Below are 20599 nucleotides of genomic sequence, written 5' to 3'. Positions count from 1 at the left end.
TCTGTTAAATTACAATACTGGAAGAGCACATGATTGACAGCCACCACACTCACTCCTATACAAAGACAAACTATATACATACACTTGGATATCAACTGGCAAATGCAACTGGTGCAGGAGTAACTGGGACACATGGGAAAGCAGGTAGTGTGCCCGTCACCTCCTCTTTGCTTACAGAAGTTGTTCCAAGCTCAAGCAGGCTGAACACCTGGGAAAAATTATTTGTCACCTTTTTTCTTTCCTGATATATATATTTTTTTATCAGCGTAGTCATTTCCCATGGCTATTCAAAGTGATGGTATTTGCAGGCACGTTAGGGAGCCCCTGTCCACATAGAACTACGGGTTTTCCATCTTGCCCTTTTTTGTGTGAATGCAAGCGTTGATGTAACTAGGCAGGCTGGAAGTGCTCCCACTCTTGGTCTGTAGTGTTTCCACTGTGCAGATGGCACAGTAGAAACAGTGGATGGTGAGTTTGGTGGCCAGTTGCAGTGGTGATGAAGTGCTGTGGTTTTACATGTAAACCTTAGGCTGAAATGTATCTGTGGAATGGGCTTACTACCAAGCTTCAGCTGACATAAAATTGTTAATAAAAATCTATTATATTATTTTTTTCCTTATTCCTCTTTCAGTAACGTCTAGAGTGTGCACCTGGAACTGTCCAGACCAATTGTCTGAGCCCTATCCCAGGGAGCATCAAGCCTAAAACTATTTCAGCATGCAAGTACTTGACCAATGGTGCCTAGGGTGGAGAAAGGCCACAGCACCGACCTTCCCCCTTGATCCTGAGTCCTTTGCCAGGTCCCTGTAGTCCAGCCCTGGCAAGAATGTGGGTGGGAACTCAATGCCAATGTTGTGCTACCTTGTCATTGCTTTTTTCCAAATCACAGAACTTTCATCTAGAAGTTCTGCAGTTGCTGTTTCAATTCTTTCTTCCTTCCTGCTCAGTTTCCAGCTCATCTTTCAACAGGCCATAGGATAGGTCTTGTTACTTGTATATTTTAAGTATGAATAACCCACAATTCAGCAGATAATAAAAAAAAAAACTTGACTCTCATATATTATTACATCCATTATCAGCCCTGGAATACCAGTTTTTGTTCCGTGTTGACTTTTTCCATTCTCTAAATGTGATGTAGTTTATTGCTACTGCTAATCTCTTCCTAATATGAAAGAAAACAGGTTAAAACAATGGACTAGCTGTTCCCCAGCCTATGTGCAACTTCCCAAGAATGACAGAGTTGGGTCTGCCCATTGAGGACATGCTGTGATATTCAGGCACTGATAAGTTCTTGAAGAATGCCTTGTCATAGGATAACTTTGCAAAGTACCCCAAACTGCTGGAGCTAAAGCCAGGCGAGGTGCCAGTTCTGCAGTGCTTACTGATGTCTTAACACTTCATATTGCTGCTTCTTCCTCTTCCTTCTCCTTTTCAGTAACAGGCTATACTTATGAGTTGGGGGAAATCCAGCAGTTCTTCCACTGTTTCCTTGTGTCTGCTTGGACTGTTAGAAGTGAATATAATTAAAAAATAAAATAAAAGCATTGCCCTGGGGACAACGTGAATCCTGAGGCAGCCAGAGGTCAGCAGGAACTTGCCTTGGGCTCATTGGCCAAAGGCCTGGTGGCTGGTGACTGACCAGCATTTATTGGCACCTGGCTGTTATGCCCCTCAACCACTGCTGTAGGGCTCGTTTAGGCTACCGGCTGGCAGAGGTGGGTGCTGTCAGGGTCAGCAGCAGTACGAGATGTTGCCCACAGACTACCCATTCCCCTGTAGACGTTAGCACTGACAACAGCCTGCTACTTCTACCTCTTTTCTCTTCATTTTAATAATCAAATTAAAAAAATAAAATCTCCTTTCCTTCCCGCTAGCCTATTCCATCTTGCAATCTCTGTCACTGCTCTCCTTCCCATTCATACCAAACCTCTAGGCGCATGAAGCAATGGTGCTATAGGCACCATAGGCAGGGAAAAGGAGGGCTGGTTGCTCCTCAGCCATTCTGCAGAGCCCCTTCCTGCTGCTGTGCAGTTAAAAGCCCAGAGGCTTTTTTTTCCCCTTTCTTAAAGCCTGTGATGCAGTCTTGTTACATATATGTGTGAATAAATTCAACCACCATGATCCCCAGCTTTTCAAGAACATAACTGCAAAGCAGTATCTGTCTGGCTATCAGTGCTCTCAGATGCTGCCTCTTGTCTCCAGTGGAGCACATCTGTAAGATACTGACCACTAAGTGCAAATGGAGTGTGAGCATTGTTTGGGCAGGCTGAGTGCATTTCCATGGGCTATGTGCAGCTTCTTTTGCACCAGAGGAATGAAACTGAGGCCTGAGATGAGGCAGGAGTGCTGAGCATTATGCAGAAAATGCTCATGCAAGAGAGAGGCCTCTTGGCCCACGATCAGTGAAGGGTAAGCTTATCATGGAGGCGGAGTGGGAGCACAGAGGGATAGATAGATACTGGAAGACAGAAAGGGAAAAAGAAAAAATAACAGAAATAACAGTGCTTTAGTTAAACTCTGGCCTCTCTGCTCTAATCTTCTAAGCATAATAGCTATTATGGAAATAAAAAGGTGTCCTGAAGTAATAATCTGGAACTTACAGTAATGTTGCTATTGTGCTTTGGATCACTGACCCAAAACAGTGTAATAGCTTCTTGCGAGAGCTAGAAAGGACTCGTAGGCAATGCTTGCCCATGCTTACTGGCATTACACTTAGGTTAAGGACTTGAACTTAAAAGGTGTTGGCCTACATCCAGAAAAGCACTTAAATGTGTTCAGCTTCAATGAAGCCTGTGAGACCTGGTCTGGATTTCAGTGGGACTGTCTGCATGCTTGTTTAGCATTAAGCACACACTCAAGTAGGCAGGTAAGCCAGGCCCAGAGCATCCAGCTCTCTGTGCCCTACTGGGTCAGTTCATACGTTAAACCTCTACGGTAAAAACAAATAAAAATACAACAACAGGCCCCTGGATTTCTGTCCTTATGCTTCAGCTGCACGTACCAGTGAGGAGTCCCACCATCCATACCAATGCAACAGCCTTCCTTTGTTAGGCTAGTTGACACACCGTCATGCTTTTCTCAGTACACATTTAGGATCAGTTCTTTATACCTGGTATAGGGAGGATAACTGTCCCCCATCAGCCCCCAGTTTTCCCATGGTGTGCCCTCTGCAGCACAGGTGGCAATCCCAGCCCTTCTTGCTGCTGGAGGTGTGCTGGCCCTCACACAGTCATGAGGCTTGAGCATAAAAACAAGCTACAGCCTGAGAGAATACCATGCAGTGACCACGTAGGGAGTCCTTTTTTCTTCTTGGGAGCCAACTGTTGCCATATGCTTTTCCAGGGTAGGCAAGCAAGCAGCTTCAAGTCAGATGATGGTTGCAGATGAAACAGCCCACAGAATAGTTTTGCTTCTTCTCTGTCCTCGTAAGGTGCTTGCAGACCAAAAGGAGCGTTTGGTATAAGGAAGTGCTTTAGTGCCATAGGTGCAGGTCTACTGGAGACTTCACCCAGGCCCGTGGTTCCCTGGATACCATCTCAGGGCTCTCTCAGGTTGACGACAGAGGCTTGCCAGGGTGAAGGGTACCTGAAGGTGAACTAATGGATGCCCCACCAGCCGGGCTTGAACACGTATGGCAAATCCACATGCCAGGAAAGTCTTACACATAAATGCTGCATCTTGGCACGATTCCCACCAGGGGTATTTTCTGTAATTGAAGCTTGAGCCAGCAGGTCTGATGATGCTGCAGTACCCATCACATGTACATACAATTTTCTTTTATATTTTTAAATATTCATCTACTTTTTTTCTTTTTGTAGAAAGGCAGTTTGTAAGATTTACATTGTACATAACAGGGAAGTGAATAATACCAGCACTTATGGTTCCTTTTTGTTATGTTTTGAAGACAGCATAGTAGTTCAGGTAGAATTTAACTGCTACGGTCTGTGAAACCTAAAACGCAAGGGAGGGAAAAAGAAAGAGAGAAGTAGTAAGATAATATTTTCACATATATGGTACAAATTAAAAGGAAAAAAAAAAAAAAAAAAAAGACCTAATTGCTACAAAATTATGCAGCTGGATTCCTGCAGTACTGACATCACCATGTTGGCACTGCAGAATTAGAACAGAGATGGAAACTTCCTTGGTTCTCACCAGACTTGCAGCTCACAGGCATTAGCAGTTAGCACTCAGATCTATCAGAAGCTTCTCTGTGTTTCTGGTAGGTCTGAAGAGAGGAACAGGGCTGAAAAGGCCACCATTTCTGCAAGAGCTCATCAGCAGGAGGCTTGTTTCATCAGCTGTGCAAATGCATTTTTTTAGGGTTTGACTTTTTGAATGTGAGATTTTTTTGAACTAATTAATCTGTCCCACTAGGAAAGCAGCAGTGACACTCTCAGCCCAGCTTATGCCACTGCTTAATGACATGAATAGGTCATTACCTTGCTAATGATTTTATAATGGCGATTTATCTAAGTTTATTTAAGGGAATTACTCTCCTTTGTTTCAGCCTGCTCCCTTCAAGTGCGTATTTCCTGAGGCCATTTGCCAAACCAGCAAGTCCTGCTGAACTTCAAACACTTGTGCCAATTTCTATTGGAGCTGTGAGTTCGCCGGACCCAGGCCTGAATGGGTCAAAGCCATGTGGTAGCTGTCAAACATGAATGAGCATAACTCCAAGGGTAACCACTCACCCTAGCAATGGAAAAGAAGCAAAATACTGCTCTGAAACCTGTGAAAGGTAAGCAGGTAAAGAGGCCTCCCGGAAAAACTAAACTAGCCTGTAGTTTTGTGGGATGCTAAAATGCCTCAAGGAAGTCACTGCAGCTCAACTGCTTGTAGCAACATCTGCTCCTAAACAGCCTCATCCCTTGTAAGTTAGATGTGCTCAGTGAGCCAGGTGTTCCTGAAAGCCTCAGTCACTGGAGCTGACAGATCTGGCCAGATCTCATGGCTCAAAGGCAGCTGCTTGCTTGCCTTTAGCAGCACTTCATCATTACAAACCCCAGTGCATCATCATGGCACATGACAGGAAGTGCAAGGTGTATTGTTACAGCAAGGGATACACGCATTATAAATGTGGTGAATTTTAATAAAGAATTTATACATTAAAAAAAATCCCCTAGAGCAAAAATTATTTTTCCTTAAGTGTACAATCAAAGAATAGTAGGATGTTATAGTCGCAAAATAAACAAGAGAGTTAGGCAAAGCAGACTGCGATAACAAAAGAGAATAAACAGAAGGCTTACCCCTACCCTGGGCTCACTCACAAAACACCAGCAGAGCAGATCTCCAGCAGAGACCCTTCCCCACTGGCAGCCAGCTCTTAAACAGGTCTAGGAGAGGTGCAGCCAGGCTCCCCCCCTTCTGGCACACAGCTGAATTGCCTTCACCTGTGCTCCTGTGGCTGACTCAGTGCTCACCCCAGGTGGTCAATCAGAGGTTCAGGCCGTGACTCAGCAGCTCCCATACACTTAAGCTTTTCTGTATTTTTCTTCAAAACCTTAACTGCAACTGTTATGACCACCACCCATCTGATGAATACATCAGTGTGCTATCAGCTCTGTCTGGGCTGAAACCAGGACACAGGGAGGGCACAGTGCAGTGCTGACTCCAGTGATGGCAAATAATTGTGTGCATTCAGATACATTGGCTTAGCCAAGGTCCCGTGAACAGCAAAAAATACTCAGCTGTGTTTTCTGTTTTGATAAAGGAACTTGAGAATAAGCTTCAAGATTAAAAAAAAAAAACGTCAGGTTTTTTTCATGTATTTGTGGCTCCCTTTTCAGTCAACATATATACATTAGAACTGCAGATTTTCAAATGGAATGTATAGAGTTGTAATCACACATTCAGCTCAAATGAAAATCTGATCATGTCTCTTCACCAGACTTCTATAAACCCTCTCTTACCGGAGAAATAGCCCTCGCTTCACAACCAGACCTTATTCATGTCATTGCTCTTTGGCACTACGTACAGTTCTGAGTAAATATTCCCCTTCTGCATGGCCAATGCAAGATGTAGATGACAGAACTGAGAATGTGCACTCATTCATCCCTTTCTATGTACTTACTCAGTGAGAGTTCCCTGTCCTTCTCTTCAATGCTATTTACCCTTGATAGCAGCAGAGCTGACACCAGAGCATGATGATTTCAAACAAAAGGTTACACAGTGAATGGTGTGTGCCTACATACAGCCATGTAATAGGGCAGCACACGTTCATTAGTGTGTTTCTTTGACAGCCTGTAATTCTAAGTGGGGTCATGAGTTCACAGGGTGCTTGAGAAATGGTTGCTGTTTTCTATTTTGTGGAAAACAACAGTATTCATTGCTGTCCTTAAAATAATGAACTTACCTTGTTAGATGCCTACTTAATTCATGAACTTCCATTTCAGAGCTTTTAAATTCATTAAGCTCTTTACGAATGGCTGCCTGCAAAGGACAAATAAACTCATAAATGTATAAATGACAGAAATCAAAATAAGTTCACTTTGTTCTCAAAACAATATATTAGAAGTGAAATAAATAACATTATTAGAGAGAAAAAACAACAACACGTGAAAAGGAAAAGAGATAAATGTTCTAAATTGCATAAAGGGAAGAAATAAATGCTTCAGTGGGATGGATCAATTTGAAAATGCAGACAGTGCTGATACAAAAGCCAATTTCAGTTTATTAGGTAAACACTTTCATACACAAAATCCAAATTAGCATAAGTATGAGACAAAAATCATGCACCAGAGCTTCTCAAACCCTGTGCTCTGTTTCAGAGCTGGACCATGAGTAAACTTAGCGTTGGTAGATCTCACCAGAATTACATCTGAAATGTCTCTCCCCTTTATGCAGTCTTAAATTCCCTCTGGTTAAGCCACCTAATCTGGGGCTGAGCTTACTCAAGAGGGAAAGGGGCTGGCCTGGCTCCCTGCTCTTCTCTCTGCCTCAGGCCATGCCCCTTTGCTCCCATCCTCTGTTCTGACTCAATTGCTCCACATGCCAAACCCATCCAAATTCACCCTAAGTAAGTGGTTGGGTTAACTTCAGTAGGAAAACCTGTTACCTTCAGCTTCTGTGGTTTGTCCACGTGGGAAAAGAAAATGATGAGAAGGGGAATACTGAAGAAGAAAGGTTGACTTTGAGTGACTCAGCTTCTTGGTGGAAATGGCTCTCAGCTAAAATGGCCCTCACCCCATGCTGCAGGCTTCTGACAGTGCTGTGATATTTGTAGCATACAAGTGGGCCTCCCCATGAGCATATGGAACAGATATGCCAGGTGCCAGTGTGGCCAAGTGGTCCCATGAGCCCAAGGTGTGTGCCACTGCTGGGAACATCAGTGGCTGGAAATGGCCACCCCAATTATGGGTACTTGTGGCTGTCAAGAACGTTTTCTTGACTGAGTTTAAACCAGGATAAAGAGCTCAAGCCCACATCAGGGCTTCCACAGCAACCACTGATCTGGTCACCAATGACCTGTGCCTGGACAAGGCCTACATGACAGATCTTGTGAGTGTGCTCTACAGAACGAGCCTCTCGTGTTCTTCCTACATTGCTCTGCCTCTGTCTGTCAGAGCAGAGAGATGATTATGCACCAACTCAAGGGTCTACCTTCAGCAGACCATTTGCTGCTCAAGTGACTGTGAAGAAGGTCAACCTTCTTGCTACCTCCCATTGGGTTTGAAATCTATCACCTCCTGCATCTCTCGGCTGCTGGGGAGATGCAGAAGTGCCCTTCTTCCTCCAACAGTCAGATATGGGAAAGATGAAGCCAGGCTGAACAGAGTTCCCCATGTCCAGCACACAGAGAAAGATTTACTGAGAAACAGAAAAGCCCATTACTAAACTCTACTTTTGCAATAAATTTAGTCTGTGTTGACCAGTGAAGGCAGTTATTGAATCAGAACTTTTAGAAGAAAATAATAAAATAATCTGTTATAGGATGCTGTAGCTCGTCAGGTTCTGTGGCATTGCATTGGGTTCCAATTTGACCTTTTCTTTTTTTTTTTTTTTTCTCAACAGAAGATAGTGGTAGGGAAAAGAAGGTGATCTGAATGGCAGGAATTAGAACACTTCCCAGATGACCCAAACATGAATAATATGCCAGAAGGGGCATTGATACTGGGAGGACAATTATTCTTTTCTCCTGCTTTGCTGAAAAAAAGGTTTGTTTAGAGAAAAATGAGTCTTCTGATTTGTGTACTGACTCGCACATGTGTTATAAAGAAGGAAAAGTGACCTCAAAGTACTTCTCTTTCATACTGAACTCTTTAACAGGCTACGTTTCACAGAGATATTTGATAATTGTTCTTTCCACAGACACGGGGTGAGAAAAGACCTCTCTGGTCACTTTATTTTCCCTGATGAGGTATTTCCACACCTTCTATTCAGTGCAGAGGTCTTTCAAAGACAGAAGAACTGATTAGAAATTTATTCTTTCCCTCACTTACTGGGAGAATGTAACTCCCAATAGATAGATAAGACAAGACTTCAGTCAACTGATTTAGCCAATATGGTGATGTAAAATGGGAAAAGCAAATTTAATGCCCTATATTATGGTCTGGGGACCGTCCAGAAAAAGATTTTTTTTTTATCAGATCAGTTTATACTACATGAAAGTTCCTGAAAGCTAAGCTGAAAAGGGCCTCTACTGAGGAGAAAAGTAGTGGTTATAAAACTTCACAATTAAACAAATTAACTAAGTAAAACTGTCTGTCCTTTCCTCTATGAAGCAAACCAAGAGCACCACAGGTGATTGTCACAGCCAGAATTCCAGCTCCTTTAAACACTGGATATCATGGTGTGGCCTCCATCACTGCATCAGGCCGTCAGCAAAGACATATGCAGGGCTTAAATCCAGGTACCTGAATGTCTTCAAAATTACAAGGGCATCACAGAGTGAATTCAAGGCACAGCAGCCACCTACCAGGCTCAGAGTCTTCTCTTGTTACAACTGCCATAAAGCATTTAAATTCTTCTTCACCATCAGACCCTCAGGATGTGACTTTGACCATTTGACAGCGATTTAACCTCTCTGCCACCAGTGCTGACACCAGAGACTCTGCTTCATGGAGCCAGAACTGGATTTCAGAGGACAGTGCACTTATTACCAAATATACAGCTGTTTTTCATCTGCAGGGCTCATGAAGCCTCTGCTCAGTGGTTACAGTACTGTGTGGGAGGGAGCAGGTATCCTGAAGAATCACACCTGTCTCAACCCCTACAGAAAAGTAACCTGGCCTTGGTGGGATGGAGGTGCTTTTGCCAATCTGACCTGCTGGCATTCTTACAGCCAGGCCTGCTCAGTTCTGGCAGGTGCTGCTCTGTTAGGTCTGTCTTGTGGAAAATTGCTTGTGGGCATTCTCAGCTGGCAGAATTGTGCGGCAAGCCCCAAATCAGTGAACAAATAACACAGGGCTACCATCAAGGCTTTTCTTCCAAGGGTCTTACTCTTTTTAAATGATGTAACGCTGCTGTGTTTCCACACACACAGGAGCCTTCTTGCCAAAGGTGTGTAACTCAAACCAACAAACCTGGTGAACTGGGAAAAGAGCTCTGATGTTTCCTCCCTGGTGGCTGTGGGACCTGAGGGGTGCTGCTGACCATGACATGCTCTAGCTGTTCAGGTCATGGCTCTCCCCAGGTCACTCCACTTACTTTGTCGGCAGCCGTGAGTCGCGTCCAGGGTTTGTCTGCCCTCCTGTCATAGTCCTGCGCGTCGGCCACCTCCACGTAGTCGCTGAAGCGGATGAGGATCTTCCTCTCACGCAGCTCCTCTACCGTGGGCCTCTGACTCAGCTGCATGGTTGAAGAAGCGGTGGAAAAAGACATCAGAACTTCACTTCTTCCCTGCAGAGTGCTGCCTGGGGATCAGTTTTACTACAACCACCATTGTGACAATCAGAGAGTTCAAACATCACCAGGACTGTTGTTTTTACTGGACTTTCACAGACCTGCTACCTGGGAGATAGATACCTTGTTGCTTGCTATAGCACCTTGTTTGTCATGCCACCTTGCTGCTGGAGCAGAACACTGTTGTTTAGGAAGCAGCCATGGAAGAAGCCCCCGATCCCTGGCAGAAATTGGATGCAACGCAACAAAGGCAGCTGGCAAAGTGATGCTTCATGAGGAGATGAAGACCTTATAACCTCACAATCTCCCATATGATCCCTTGTCTTGAGCTGCTGTGGATGCTTTAGTGCTGCTAGGGAAGGGCTATGCACAGGAACAGGGTGGATCCTGCCTTGAGTTAGTTGCAAAAGGTGACAAACAACTTTCCTTACCATCCTGACATTCTGCAGTCCTGCCCTTATCCTCCAGACATGCTGGGCAGGATGATGACTATTGCTTGCTGAATGTTTCACTGAGTGCTGCAGCTCAATTTTATGCCACAGCATATTTGACTTCAACAGCTTACACTGCATACTACAAGCCAAATAACAAATTGCAAGGGTGGACTGTCAAGAAAGCCTCTTCACTGTTCCAAAGCCACTTCTTTCAAACTTCTCAGCAGAGAGAGCAGCCAGTCAATCTCTGGTATTCCATGTATGGAATGGCCACTTACATGGGCAAGGACAGGTATTGGCATTTTGGGATCAGTTCTCCTTGGATGCTCAGCTTGCTGGTTAATCTCAAGTGGAATTATATGACTGTTTCTGAAGAAGCCACAACAGGTGTGTGCATGTGGATGTGCATTAGCTGCTAATCCTCCATTAGTGAAACATCTGTAACAACGATATTATCAGGAAAAATAACCATAAACTGCTAACATTTAGCTAGACAGTATCTCATGCTATTACCACTCACTAGAAATAAGTGGGCTTTGCAATACCTCACTCTTGTGACCAGGGAAAAGTTAAGTACTTCATAAAATGCTTGAGACTCTTTTCTGCAAAGGAGTTCAGGCTCCTGGATCCAGATGTGCAGTTCCACCTACTTCCCAAATTAAGCATCTCAGTACCTTTCACTTCACCTCCCAGGGAGAATTAACATTCAAACCAGAGAGGATGCTGAGAGGAGGATGAAAAATCTGCGAGATCACAGGAAAGAAGCCCCACCTCCTTAGAGCAACAAATTGCCGGGGTAGGACTGCACCCCCATCCCATCCCACCTCTGCACTTAAATCCCTGTGTGACTCTCCTTGGATCATCCCTGGAGGATGCTTGCTTCTCTCTTCTCTTTTATAAGAAAGCGGTGCTACTGGAGGTGACAGTGGTGCTGCTCTGCTGATGCAGACAGTCCTCACCACTCACAAAGTGGGTTCAGACATCACTTGTAGAAAGGCTGCAAAGCTGAACTGATACCCCAGTGAGCTGCTTCAGGACAACAGGAACCCTGTTCTACCCGTCCTGGCTGCAGCTGCGACATTATTGCCCAGAGAAGAGAAAGAAATCACAGAAGGAGGTGCAACCAACCACACACCTCTACTGCCACGTCGTGCCTTTGCCTAGGGCAGCATCCATCAAGTTGTAGTTTGGTTCATGTACTGTCTCTCAAGTCATAAGCCTCAGAGAGGCTTCTCTCTGACCCACAACTCATCTGGAATGTGATTCCAAATCACTAGTTTTTCTAGCAGTCCTGCTACTGGGAGCTGGCAGCTTTGTTAGCACTGATGCACTGCTAACGAAACAACACAGCAGAATTTTTCTTTCAGTTTCTTTTTTTTTTAATCTATGCCCGGACAGTGGGGATAGAGAAGATCTTTATACTGAAATAATGATGCGACTACAGCCAAATATTGCAAAGATAAGAGTGTGAGACTCCATCTTTACTTCTATCATCTTTTTTTTTTTTACCCAGCAGCTTGAATAAAGGGTGAATCACCAATATTATCTGTACCATTTTCAGCTTTTAACATTTCAGGACACAGCACAGATGATACTTGGACTATTCTTTCAAATAAAATGTTTTGTGACATGGAGTATGGTGACATCAGCAAAAAATAAAATCTATCAGCTTAACTCTGTGTCTCTGAACGGCACCAAGTGAAAAAGGAATTCCTATAAACCTTGCAAGCTGGAAGAAGCCTTCCAGAAAACGACTGGCTCTATTTCGCAGCTTCTGTCAACTGTTACCAGCTGACTCTCATGTTTGTATCCATCTTAGAGATGAACAAGTTCTACAGAGGAGAGGGCAGATGACTGCTGATCCACTGCACCATGCTGTGCCAACCTGATGCCTGGCTGGTGTCAAGAATGCTACAGCATCACAAGCCCATTGTGAAACTTTGGTGTTAATGTGCTTTTTTCATTCTTAGGTGGCACCTAAATGTAACACAGACTAAAAGCTGGTTCTCTTCCTCTAAAACTGCATATTGTTTTTAGATACCCTGACTTTGCTTTGGAAACATACAACCACTGCAACACCACTGCAATGACAGGTATTGCACATCCCACTACAGTGGTGGTTTGTGTCCCCATCCCTACTGAGCAGCTGGGGCAAGTGAAGTTGAAAGACCAGCTCAGGGTGACCCAGGACCCCATGGCAGAGCTCTGAGCTGCCATGAGATGCACTATTCCTGTGCCAGTGCTCTGGCTGAAATACTGTCCTTATATCCAACAGCTAATGTACAGCCATAAATCTACATATATTTGCATACATAAGCACACATACACAAATATTCAATATATTAAGCCAAAGCACAGATCCAATCATAATAAATAGGGAGAAAAGGACAATTATTTTAAGACAGCAATAAAAGCTTCATTATTTGTACTGTTAACAAACTGCCCTGCCTCTTTCTCATACCATTACAGAGGCTTCTTGTGAACTGCTAAGCTCTTTCCATATGTCTGCGTTATGCAGGGCACCCTTAAATCTTAAGGGCAGCAGTAGCTGGCAGACAGCTTTGCAGAACACTCTGTAAGTGTCCATTCAGTGTCAGTTTGTGACAAGGGCACAGCTCACCTGAGATCTCACCTTGGTATTTATCTTAATGACCTGTGAGTTACGGTCTCTTGGATCAAAATTACTTCATGCTACACAATCCTTCATGGACCACATCTGAAATGAGCTCTGCTTCTTCTTACAGATAGGAAGAACCAAGAGTGTTTGAAAGTTACAGGAAAAGGACACATTCAAGGACATGATGCAATTGCTTGCAGCAAGAAGTGCTGCTCCAAGCACGGGAAAAGGGGTCTCTCTCTGTGCTCACCCTGTGACTCCCTATAAGTTCAGTCAGACCTTAGGGACACTGGGACATCTGGGAACTTTTCAGGGGCACCAGAGGGAGGTATTTAAGGCAGACGTTTTCTTAAAAAGATGGCATGAGGATTGGCATTTTTTACAAGTATGACAAAGAGTGGTTTTTTTTTTTCCTTACCACTGCTAAAATTAGCAGGATGTCCATGTGTGTCCACCTCGGCATATACATTCCTGTTCATCTATTTGTGAACATTTGTGAGTTGAGGGAGAATGCCAATTCAGTGGCAAGTCACCACGTTATTTTAGTGTGAATGTGAACAGAAACTGTTGTCATGGGAGGCCAAGTGTTCCTCTGGATGTTTTGTATCACAAGAGATAAATACTGGCACATTACAAGTTTTGATATTAAGCTAGTTTTCAAGGGAAGTTTTAACTCAAACCCCTTTGTTCTCAGCATGGGATATGAAGCAAGCTAAAGCACTGTCACCAAGTAAAGTTCAGGAAAAGCCAATCTTGTCAGTCTGATCTTGAGATTTAGCCAAATGTGAAATGCTGACTTTGCTCTACTTCAGACACAACAAAGCTTGTTACCCTGTCTCTTCACTGCTTGCTTTGTTACCTCATTAAAATGTTACAATCGTTATTTATGGAAGAAACCAAAGTGAAAAATGACAGACTCTAACTAGCAGTGCTAACAACCTCCTCACCTCTTTGCTCCTCACCTCTTGTGCTAAGACATAGGAGCAGGAGGTGACTTAAATGCCCCAAAGCTCTTTTCCCTCTTTGACTATAAATGCTGTTTATCCAAATTAGCAGCTAACCTTTACTGCTTTCTGACCTTTTTTCCCCCTTCCTTTCACCTCCCTCTGCTTTGCCACACAACTCATTATTTCAAACATCCCGTCCTGATGCAGGTGAGGGGAGGTCCATTATAGAAAATACTTATCAGCAAGACACTTCCTGGAGAGGCTCCAGCTTGCTTTCCCATGAATAGAGGCTTTAAGCTGTACTGGAGCAGGAATTTAACAGGAACAAAGACTTCAGACTATTGCATGGATTTTAAGAAACAGCCACATCTCTTCACTTTGGTTGTTTCTACTGCTACAAGAATTTTAGTCTTGCAGCCAGTGAAAGACTACTGGCAGTGGGGGGACAGGAAGCAGTGAACAGCTCTGGGGAACAGGGAGAATAATGCTATTTGAGAGAAGGCAGGAAAAGCAGAGCTTTGCCTCCTCTTTACAAGTAAATCTGTAATATCTTCCATTCATTCAGGCTACAACTCTATCTCTGCGGAAAACCTCAGGGGGAGTTCAGGCTCATGTTAATTGCCTTGGTGCTACACCAAATTCTCAACAGCAAGGAGAGGATAAATTCTTAGTTGTAGTTTCTGGAGGCCCAGATCTCCTCGTGAAAGGAAAGTGGATCCAACACTTCTCCCAGAGGATCTCTGCACATTCACAGTTCTGGAATGGGCTTGGTAGATGTCTGCAACCAGAACTCAGAAAAATCCCTGCTATTCATGTTCCTCAATTCAAACAGTAGAAGTGCAGGTGACCAAAGCTGCCAGTGGGACTCCACGGGAGAGAGCACGGGGCAGGACAGATGTGCAAAACCCACCCCTGGGCACTCAGGTGGGAGGCAAATATCTCTCCCTCATCTGGCAGGAGGGAAAAAAGTTACTGAGAAACTGCTTCAAGCACTATCTACCTACTTTTTACTCTCTGAGTGGCAGCTATTTCCTATCCCCAGTTAGTTAATTTGGAGTTAGATGAGTCTGAGAGCATGAAAAGTGCTTAAAAGTGCAGCTTGCTATAGGCTACCCAACTTCTTAGAGTTTTTTTAGAAACTGCCTGTCCATATGATGAATTCAAGTGGATATTTATTACTGCCTTTAATAAGACATCTAGACCTAGTAAGGTAATTTCAGTTATTACAGCATGTCATGTTACAACTCATCATCATTATACTGTAGCAAAGTGTGATTGCTGAAGGAATTTTAGGAACAGCTTTCTAATGGATGAGGAAATGAGTTGTACCCTTAGAGCTGGAATCATGCCATCGGAAATTCGGAACAGTAACAATTTCTACAGTGCAAAGTCAAAAGTCTTTTCAGTGGCTTCTCCAGAACTCCTCCTGATTACAACCAGACATGGATACAGGAAGGCAACATGGCATACTTTCCTTATGTTGAATTCACCCTGTGGGCACGTCTGCATGAGAACTCAGTGCAAATAGAGAGGTCTGCTGGGCAGTGCTCTCGACGTGCTCAATTAAATTTCTGCTTGATCTGAAGTTTAAAATCCATTGGTAATAAGACTTCAGTCCAAATCGACAGAAGGAGCCTGCCTCTCTGCTGCAAACACGACACATCTGGGACATGTTCATGAAAGACAGAGCTGGGGAATAACAATTCTTGCAGGATTCACTAGGCACTTGGCATTTCTAGTTGTCATCTAGCCATTAGCACACTTTATTCACTTCTTTACTCCAGACATTACTGAGCCTCTGTGATGGTACATTTGGCAGGTGAGAATGAAATTCCTTGTTAGACCAAGCCTGTGGTTAGAATCATCGAATCACTAAGTTTGGAAAAGACTGCTAGGATCATCTAGTCCTGGAACAATTTACATCAGTTTAACAAGTAAGCAAAATCAAACAATGCAAGTTATGTTGCTACCAACCTTACAAACATGCTAGGGGCAAAAGAAAATATTTGTTAAAGGAAAAAAAGAAAAAAGGCTAAAAACAGCATAGCCTGGAATGTTGGTATGGAACACTGAGCTGCCAAGGACCTGGACTGGCTTGTTCCTACTTAAAATAAGACAAAGGAAAAAAACCTTACAGAAATCTGCTGAGATTTCAGGGAGCAGTCATGTAGCCTGGGTGTTTTAGTTCAGGGTGTAGCTGTGGCCTCTATCTCTAATAGACAATTCATTTGCTATGTACTTCAGCAAGCCCCCACTTGTAAGGCAGCAGATTAGCTATGGGAAGCTTTGTTTTTTATCTACTACAGCTATTCATTAGATGGCATAAAACTTTGTACTGGATTGCTGTATATGTTTACATATACATATAGAAATTGACAGACTGGTAAAGCAGCACTTCTAGCCTTTGCAGTGAGCTGAAGTCCTACAAAATCTCTGCACTGCAGTTAGGTTCTATTCCTTCAGACAATGCTATAAGGGGATAAGAGCATCTCTACCATTGTTGGAAGGAATTAGCATCTTTAAAATAGTATTATAGCTCTCTGGGCCACATTCTTTGTTCCTGCAGACAAAGGCAGTATCACCCAGTTGGTGTCAGAGAACTCTGCTGATTTAATTGAGAATAAAGTCTGAGATTTTTAAGCATGAAAGAAAACAATCCAGCTCCCTGAACGTAAGCTTTGCATATATATTCACAGTCCTTTTCCTGTCATTATTTGCACCATAAAAGCTTGCAGTCACATATGCCAAAAAGACTAAGCCACCTAAAAGCCTATAGAAGAATGGTGCTGCTCCATAAACTTGTGAGTTTTTAGAGGACTTTCTCCTGCTCTGTAGGTGGGAAATAGAAGCCAGTGGTGAAATAAAGTTTACCTGCAATAACAGGACAGACTGCTGGCTATGTATATTGGGACATCTGTAGACATTTACACCAGCCGAGAATCTGAACATGTGTATCTGAAATTACTGTTCTTCAGTTTTAAGAGCAAATGACTTTTAAATGGGAGGAAAACCAAAACCAAACTGTCCTGTTTACTTCGTCCTTCCCTGCTGATCGAAGATTGTACGATTGTTTTCTGCACTACACACCATTTTCCAAGTGCTTCTCTCTATTTCGTTGGAATGCCTCAAGTGGCAATCTCCCCTTCCAGAAAAAGTTTATTTCCTAGTCTACTGCTTTTTAAGTTGGAACTTTCAAATGCAATCAACACTGTTTTAACTTTGCTCTCTCCTTGTAATAGCTTTGTAGGCTATTCCATTTACACAGGGCAGTTAGACTGATGCTAGGCTGTGCATCCTGCATAGTCCAAAGCTTCTCCTGTTATGAAGTCTAGACCTTACTTTGGCCAACTCCAAGATGTTACTGTTAATAGCCTGCACAGCACTTCCCTGCCCTGTCCATGGACTTAAACTCTGTACAGAGGTGATGTCTTTTTCTAAAGACTTCTTTCAAAACTGACTTCATTCCTTACTTTTGAAAATAGTGCTGTGGAAAAGAAAAAATACAAACAGTTGTGCAGTAGGAAGAAAGTTATGGTAATGCCATATTAGGATCAAAGCTGCTCCTCACCTTACGTGTTAATCTTCTCTTTATCTCTCGTTTTTCTTCCTGCTCCTCTTGCTCATTCCGGGCTGTAAGAGATACAAAGGAATGTCAAGCTGCAGACTTATCAAATATGCAAAGTGTGCAACAAATAAGCCTGTCTATCAGTATATTAATGTTTCAGGACCTCTATGATACACAGCATGCCCCCCTGGGACTGGTGAACCTGCCTGACCCATAGCTTCTCTGCTTCTTCACACACTTCATAAACATCTACACAACGTTCCTTTCCCTGTGCTGGTACTCTTCATGTGTGCCACTCTGCCAAAGGGCCAGGCAACGAGCCATTATCTCACTGCTGTGAGGGGTTCAGCTATGATATGGTTTGATTCTGAGGGGTCAACAGCTGAAAAAGAAACATGGGTATAATTTTTTATCCCCTCTGTGGAATGGAAATGGATAGAAAACTCAGAGTAGGGATGTTAGGCAACATCTGCAACTTCATACGACCTGAGCAGAGTGAAAAGAGAGCCTCCTTCCCTCCTTCATGAGCCTTCACAGCGTTGTACTGGAGTGCAAAAACACATCCCAGGAAATCCACTTTTAACAGTAAGCCAAAAAATCACATGCTACAAATTCTCACCAGGGTAAGCCTCAACCATTACCACTCGAGAGGGCAGTAAGATTTGACTACATTACCTTTTTTTTCAATTTAGGAACAGGCTCTCATGCATGTCTTGGCAATGAACTTTACTGAAAGTCAGTAAAATCACAGGTTTCTACGTACTCCACTACTCACTGCATCCTGCATAGTTCAAAGCTTCTTCTGTTATGAAGTCTAGACCTTACTTTGGCCAACTCCAAGATGTTACTGTTAGTAGCCTGCACAGCACTTCCCTGCCCTGTCCATGGACAGTTAGGATCTGCTTTAACTGCTTTGTTGATACCTGAATTGCTCCTTACTAGAATCAAGCCCAAAGGAAAGCAAATGCAACTCAGCTACAAGTACCCTGTGCCCATTGTGTGATCTGGTTTTCACTCAGACAGAACTAACTCAGGCACCAATAACTCAGTAGGGAAGCTACAGAAGACATCCAAGGCCATGTTGGGGTAGGAAGCTTGAACTACATCACTTAAATTTGGTCTAAAATAAATCCAAGGGGAGCAGGCACCTCTGGCAGAATGGTAGTAACAAAACAGGATTTTCGTTCAAGCCACTGTGTGGCAAAGTCACACAACGAGCAAGAAGAAGGGCTGGGTGCCAGTTTTTTGCTGTTCAGGACAACAGAGAGCCACTCCAAGGTGATTGCTCACTGACTTCATCAGGACTGGGAATTCTCCACCAAAGTGGATGAAGAGCCCACCAATAGTTTGTATGATGGTTTATAACACGCCCATTACCTTTAAATGCCATTTTCCCCAAAATACTGCTTGCATTGTCTGGAAGAAAGAATCTGATATTGGAGACAAAAGATTAGAAGACACCATGGGCTTACCAATAGGTTTTTAAATGGTAACTAGAATACCTATATTGTTGCATATACTTTTATCTTTCAGTGGTTTCTTTTCCTGCTGGGCTGGATTCTGGATTAGCAATTGGTCTTTCAGCAGTTTTTTTCTTCCCGTTGTGTCTCAAATTTGGAGAAGCCATGACTGCAAATAGCCACTCACAGAAGCACAGCCACTAATAAATCCTTTAAGATTAAGTCAGAGAGAACGCTAAATGGAGTCCACATGGTGCCTGGGCAGCACTGAAAGTATATGAGGAGTTATGTATAAACTGAGTCAAAGTGGTTCACTTTTGTACTCCGCATACAATGCCTTTCTTTTCTCCTCATTTCTCAGCCCATTTACCCACCTTCAGAGACAGCCAGGCAGGCTGAAAACCTTGGTCAGGAACAAGCTGGGAAGTAGGAATACATTCTCCTCTGAAAACAGAAAGTACTGTTTCTTTCATTTCTGTTAAACAGTGCTGATCTACAGAACTGTTGCTTTATTTTATGTTTTCAGGAGATGCTCTGTTTCTTCAGGGTTTACTGGGTCGCAGTTTTCAGGCCTAATTTCTGTGCTAGTGTGAAAAGTCCCCTGGCACATTCTGAGACCATCAGACCCCATCTACCCAAGTTTTTATGAGGAATTCATGCAAGCTTGATGTGCCAGACTGACAAGTGAAGTATTTGTATCCATCACAGAAGTTGTACTGGGGCATGCAGGCATCCTTCCTTGTAAACTAACATGGCCTGCAAGTACTAATTTCAAAAAGAGTAGTTTAGTCTTCACTCTACCCCTACAGGTCTGTACTTCTCTGCACTGTGTGCCTTTGATTTCATTAGGAGTCACTGCCTTGGGTACATGTCAGTGAAGGGCTGGTCAAGCACACGTCCCCCTGTTCTCAGTTTCTTTGCTGTGGCTGCTGTAATCTTACTGCTGCTACAAGCAAGTAATGGATTCTTGTAATTTACAAAGACAGTACTTTCATAAGCGTCCCTGCAGCATGAAGCTCGGAAGGGATCATTTCTCTTATAGGGAGTGGATGCACATCTGCATTTTGCCTCATTTCTTCCCATCACAACTGCAATAATGCAGTTACACATCACAGGAACAAAACGATACTCAGTACAACGACTGCATCAAGGAAATGTCAGCTTTAACTGCAGAGGAAATCCTATTTACTTCATCTGGGAGAATGCTGGGGTTTCTTTTTGGTGTGTGCTGTGAACTGGGCTTTTGCAAACAACTTGAGCTGTTTACACAGAGTTTGAAGTCTTAATTATTGCATCCCATGTCTCCTTCTCCATAGGCTTTACTGTATCTATCAAAATTCTCAGAAATCTAGGGAAAGGAAGAAAGTAATTCTGTACTGAACAGACACTATATTTACTTGTTTAAGACTAGAGTATTATTTTACGCATTTTTTAAGTTGTGTAACTATTTTTAAATGTTTGTCCTGTTGTGCTTCACCAAAAATTAAGATGCCATGGGAATACCACCTTAGCTTTTCCTGTGACTATGATGTTGTTTGTCTACCAGGACAGACATGGCTTGGGGCAGATGCGTGCTTAAGAATCAAGATAAAAAAATCAATTTAGGAAATAAAAGTATAGTTCTGGATTCACAGCAACATTTTCAGGCACATCTGTGTCATTTAGGAGCCTCTACTAAATTCAGAAGGAAACTGATGAGGCTCAGAGGATAATTCCCCTGAAAAACGAAACAACTC

General features: G+C 43.2%; 1 protein-coding gene across 10 annotated transcripts in view; it reads right to left on the bottom strand.

Moving 5' to 3' along the window:
* Positions 1–1399: 1399 nt before the first annotated feature.
* The window catches only part of PHACTR1 (phosphatase and actin regulator 1), a 287644-nt gene continuing 268444 nt past the window's right edge, over positions 1400–20599 (bottom strand). For all 10 annotated transcript variants that reach the window (XM_052697782.1, XM_052697784.1, XM_052697783.1 and 7 more), the window contains 4 exons: positions 17407–17468; positions 9646–9786; positions 6353–6429; positions 1400–3951 (listed from right to left, as the gene is read on the bottom strand). In XM_052697782.1, coding sequence (XP_052553742.1) covers positions 3936–3951; positions 6353–6429; positions 9646–9786; positions 17407–17468 — 296 coding nt within the window. In that variant the 3' untranslated portion in view covers positions 1400–3935. The remainder of the gene's footprint in view (positions 3952–6352; positions 6430–9645; positions 9787–17406; positions 17469–20599) is intronic.

The sequence above is a fragment of the Tympanuchus pallidicinctus genome, unplaced genomic scaffold, assembly GCF_026119805.1.
Source record: "Tympanuchus pallidicinctus isolate F22 unplaced genomic scaffold, pur_lepc_1.0 scaffold31, whole genome shotgun sequence".
In the NCBI taxonomy this organism is placed as follows: domain Eukaryota; kingdom Metazoa; phylum Chordata; class Aves; order Galliformes; family Phasianidae; genus Tympanuchus; species Tympanuchus pallidicinctus.
This window is presented reverse-complemented; position numbering and strand designations above follow the sequence as displayed.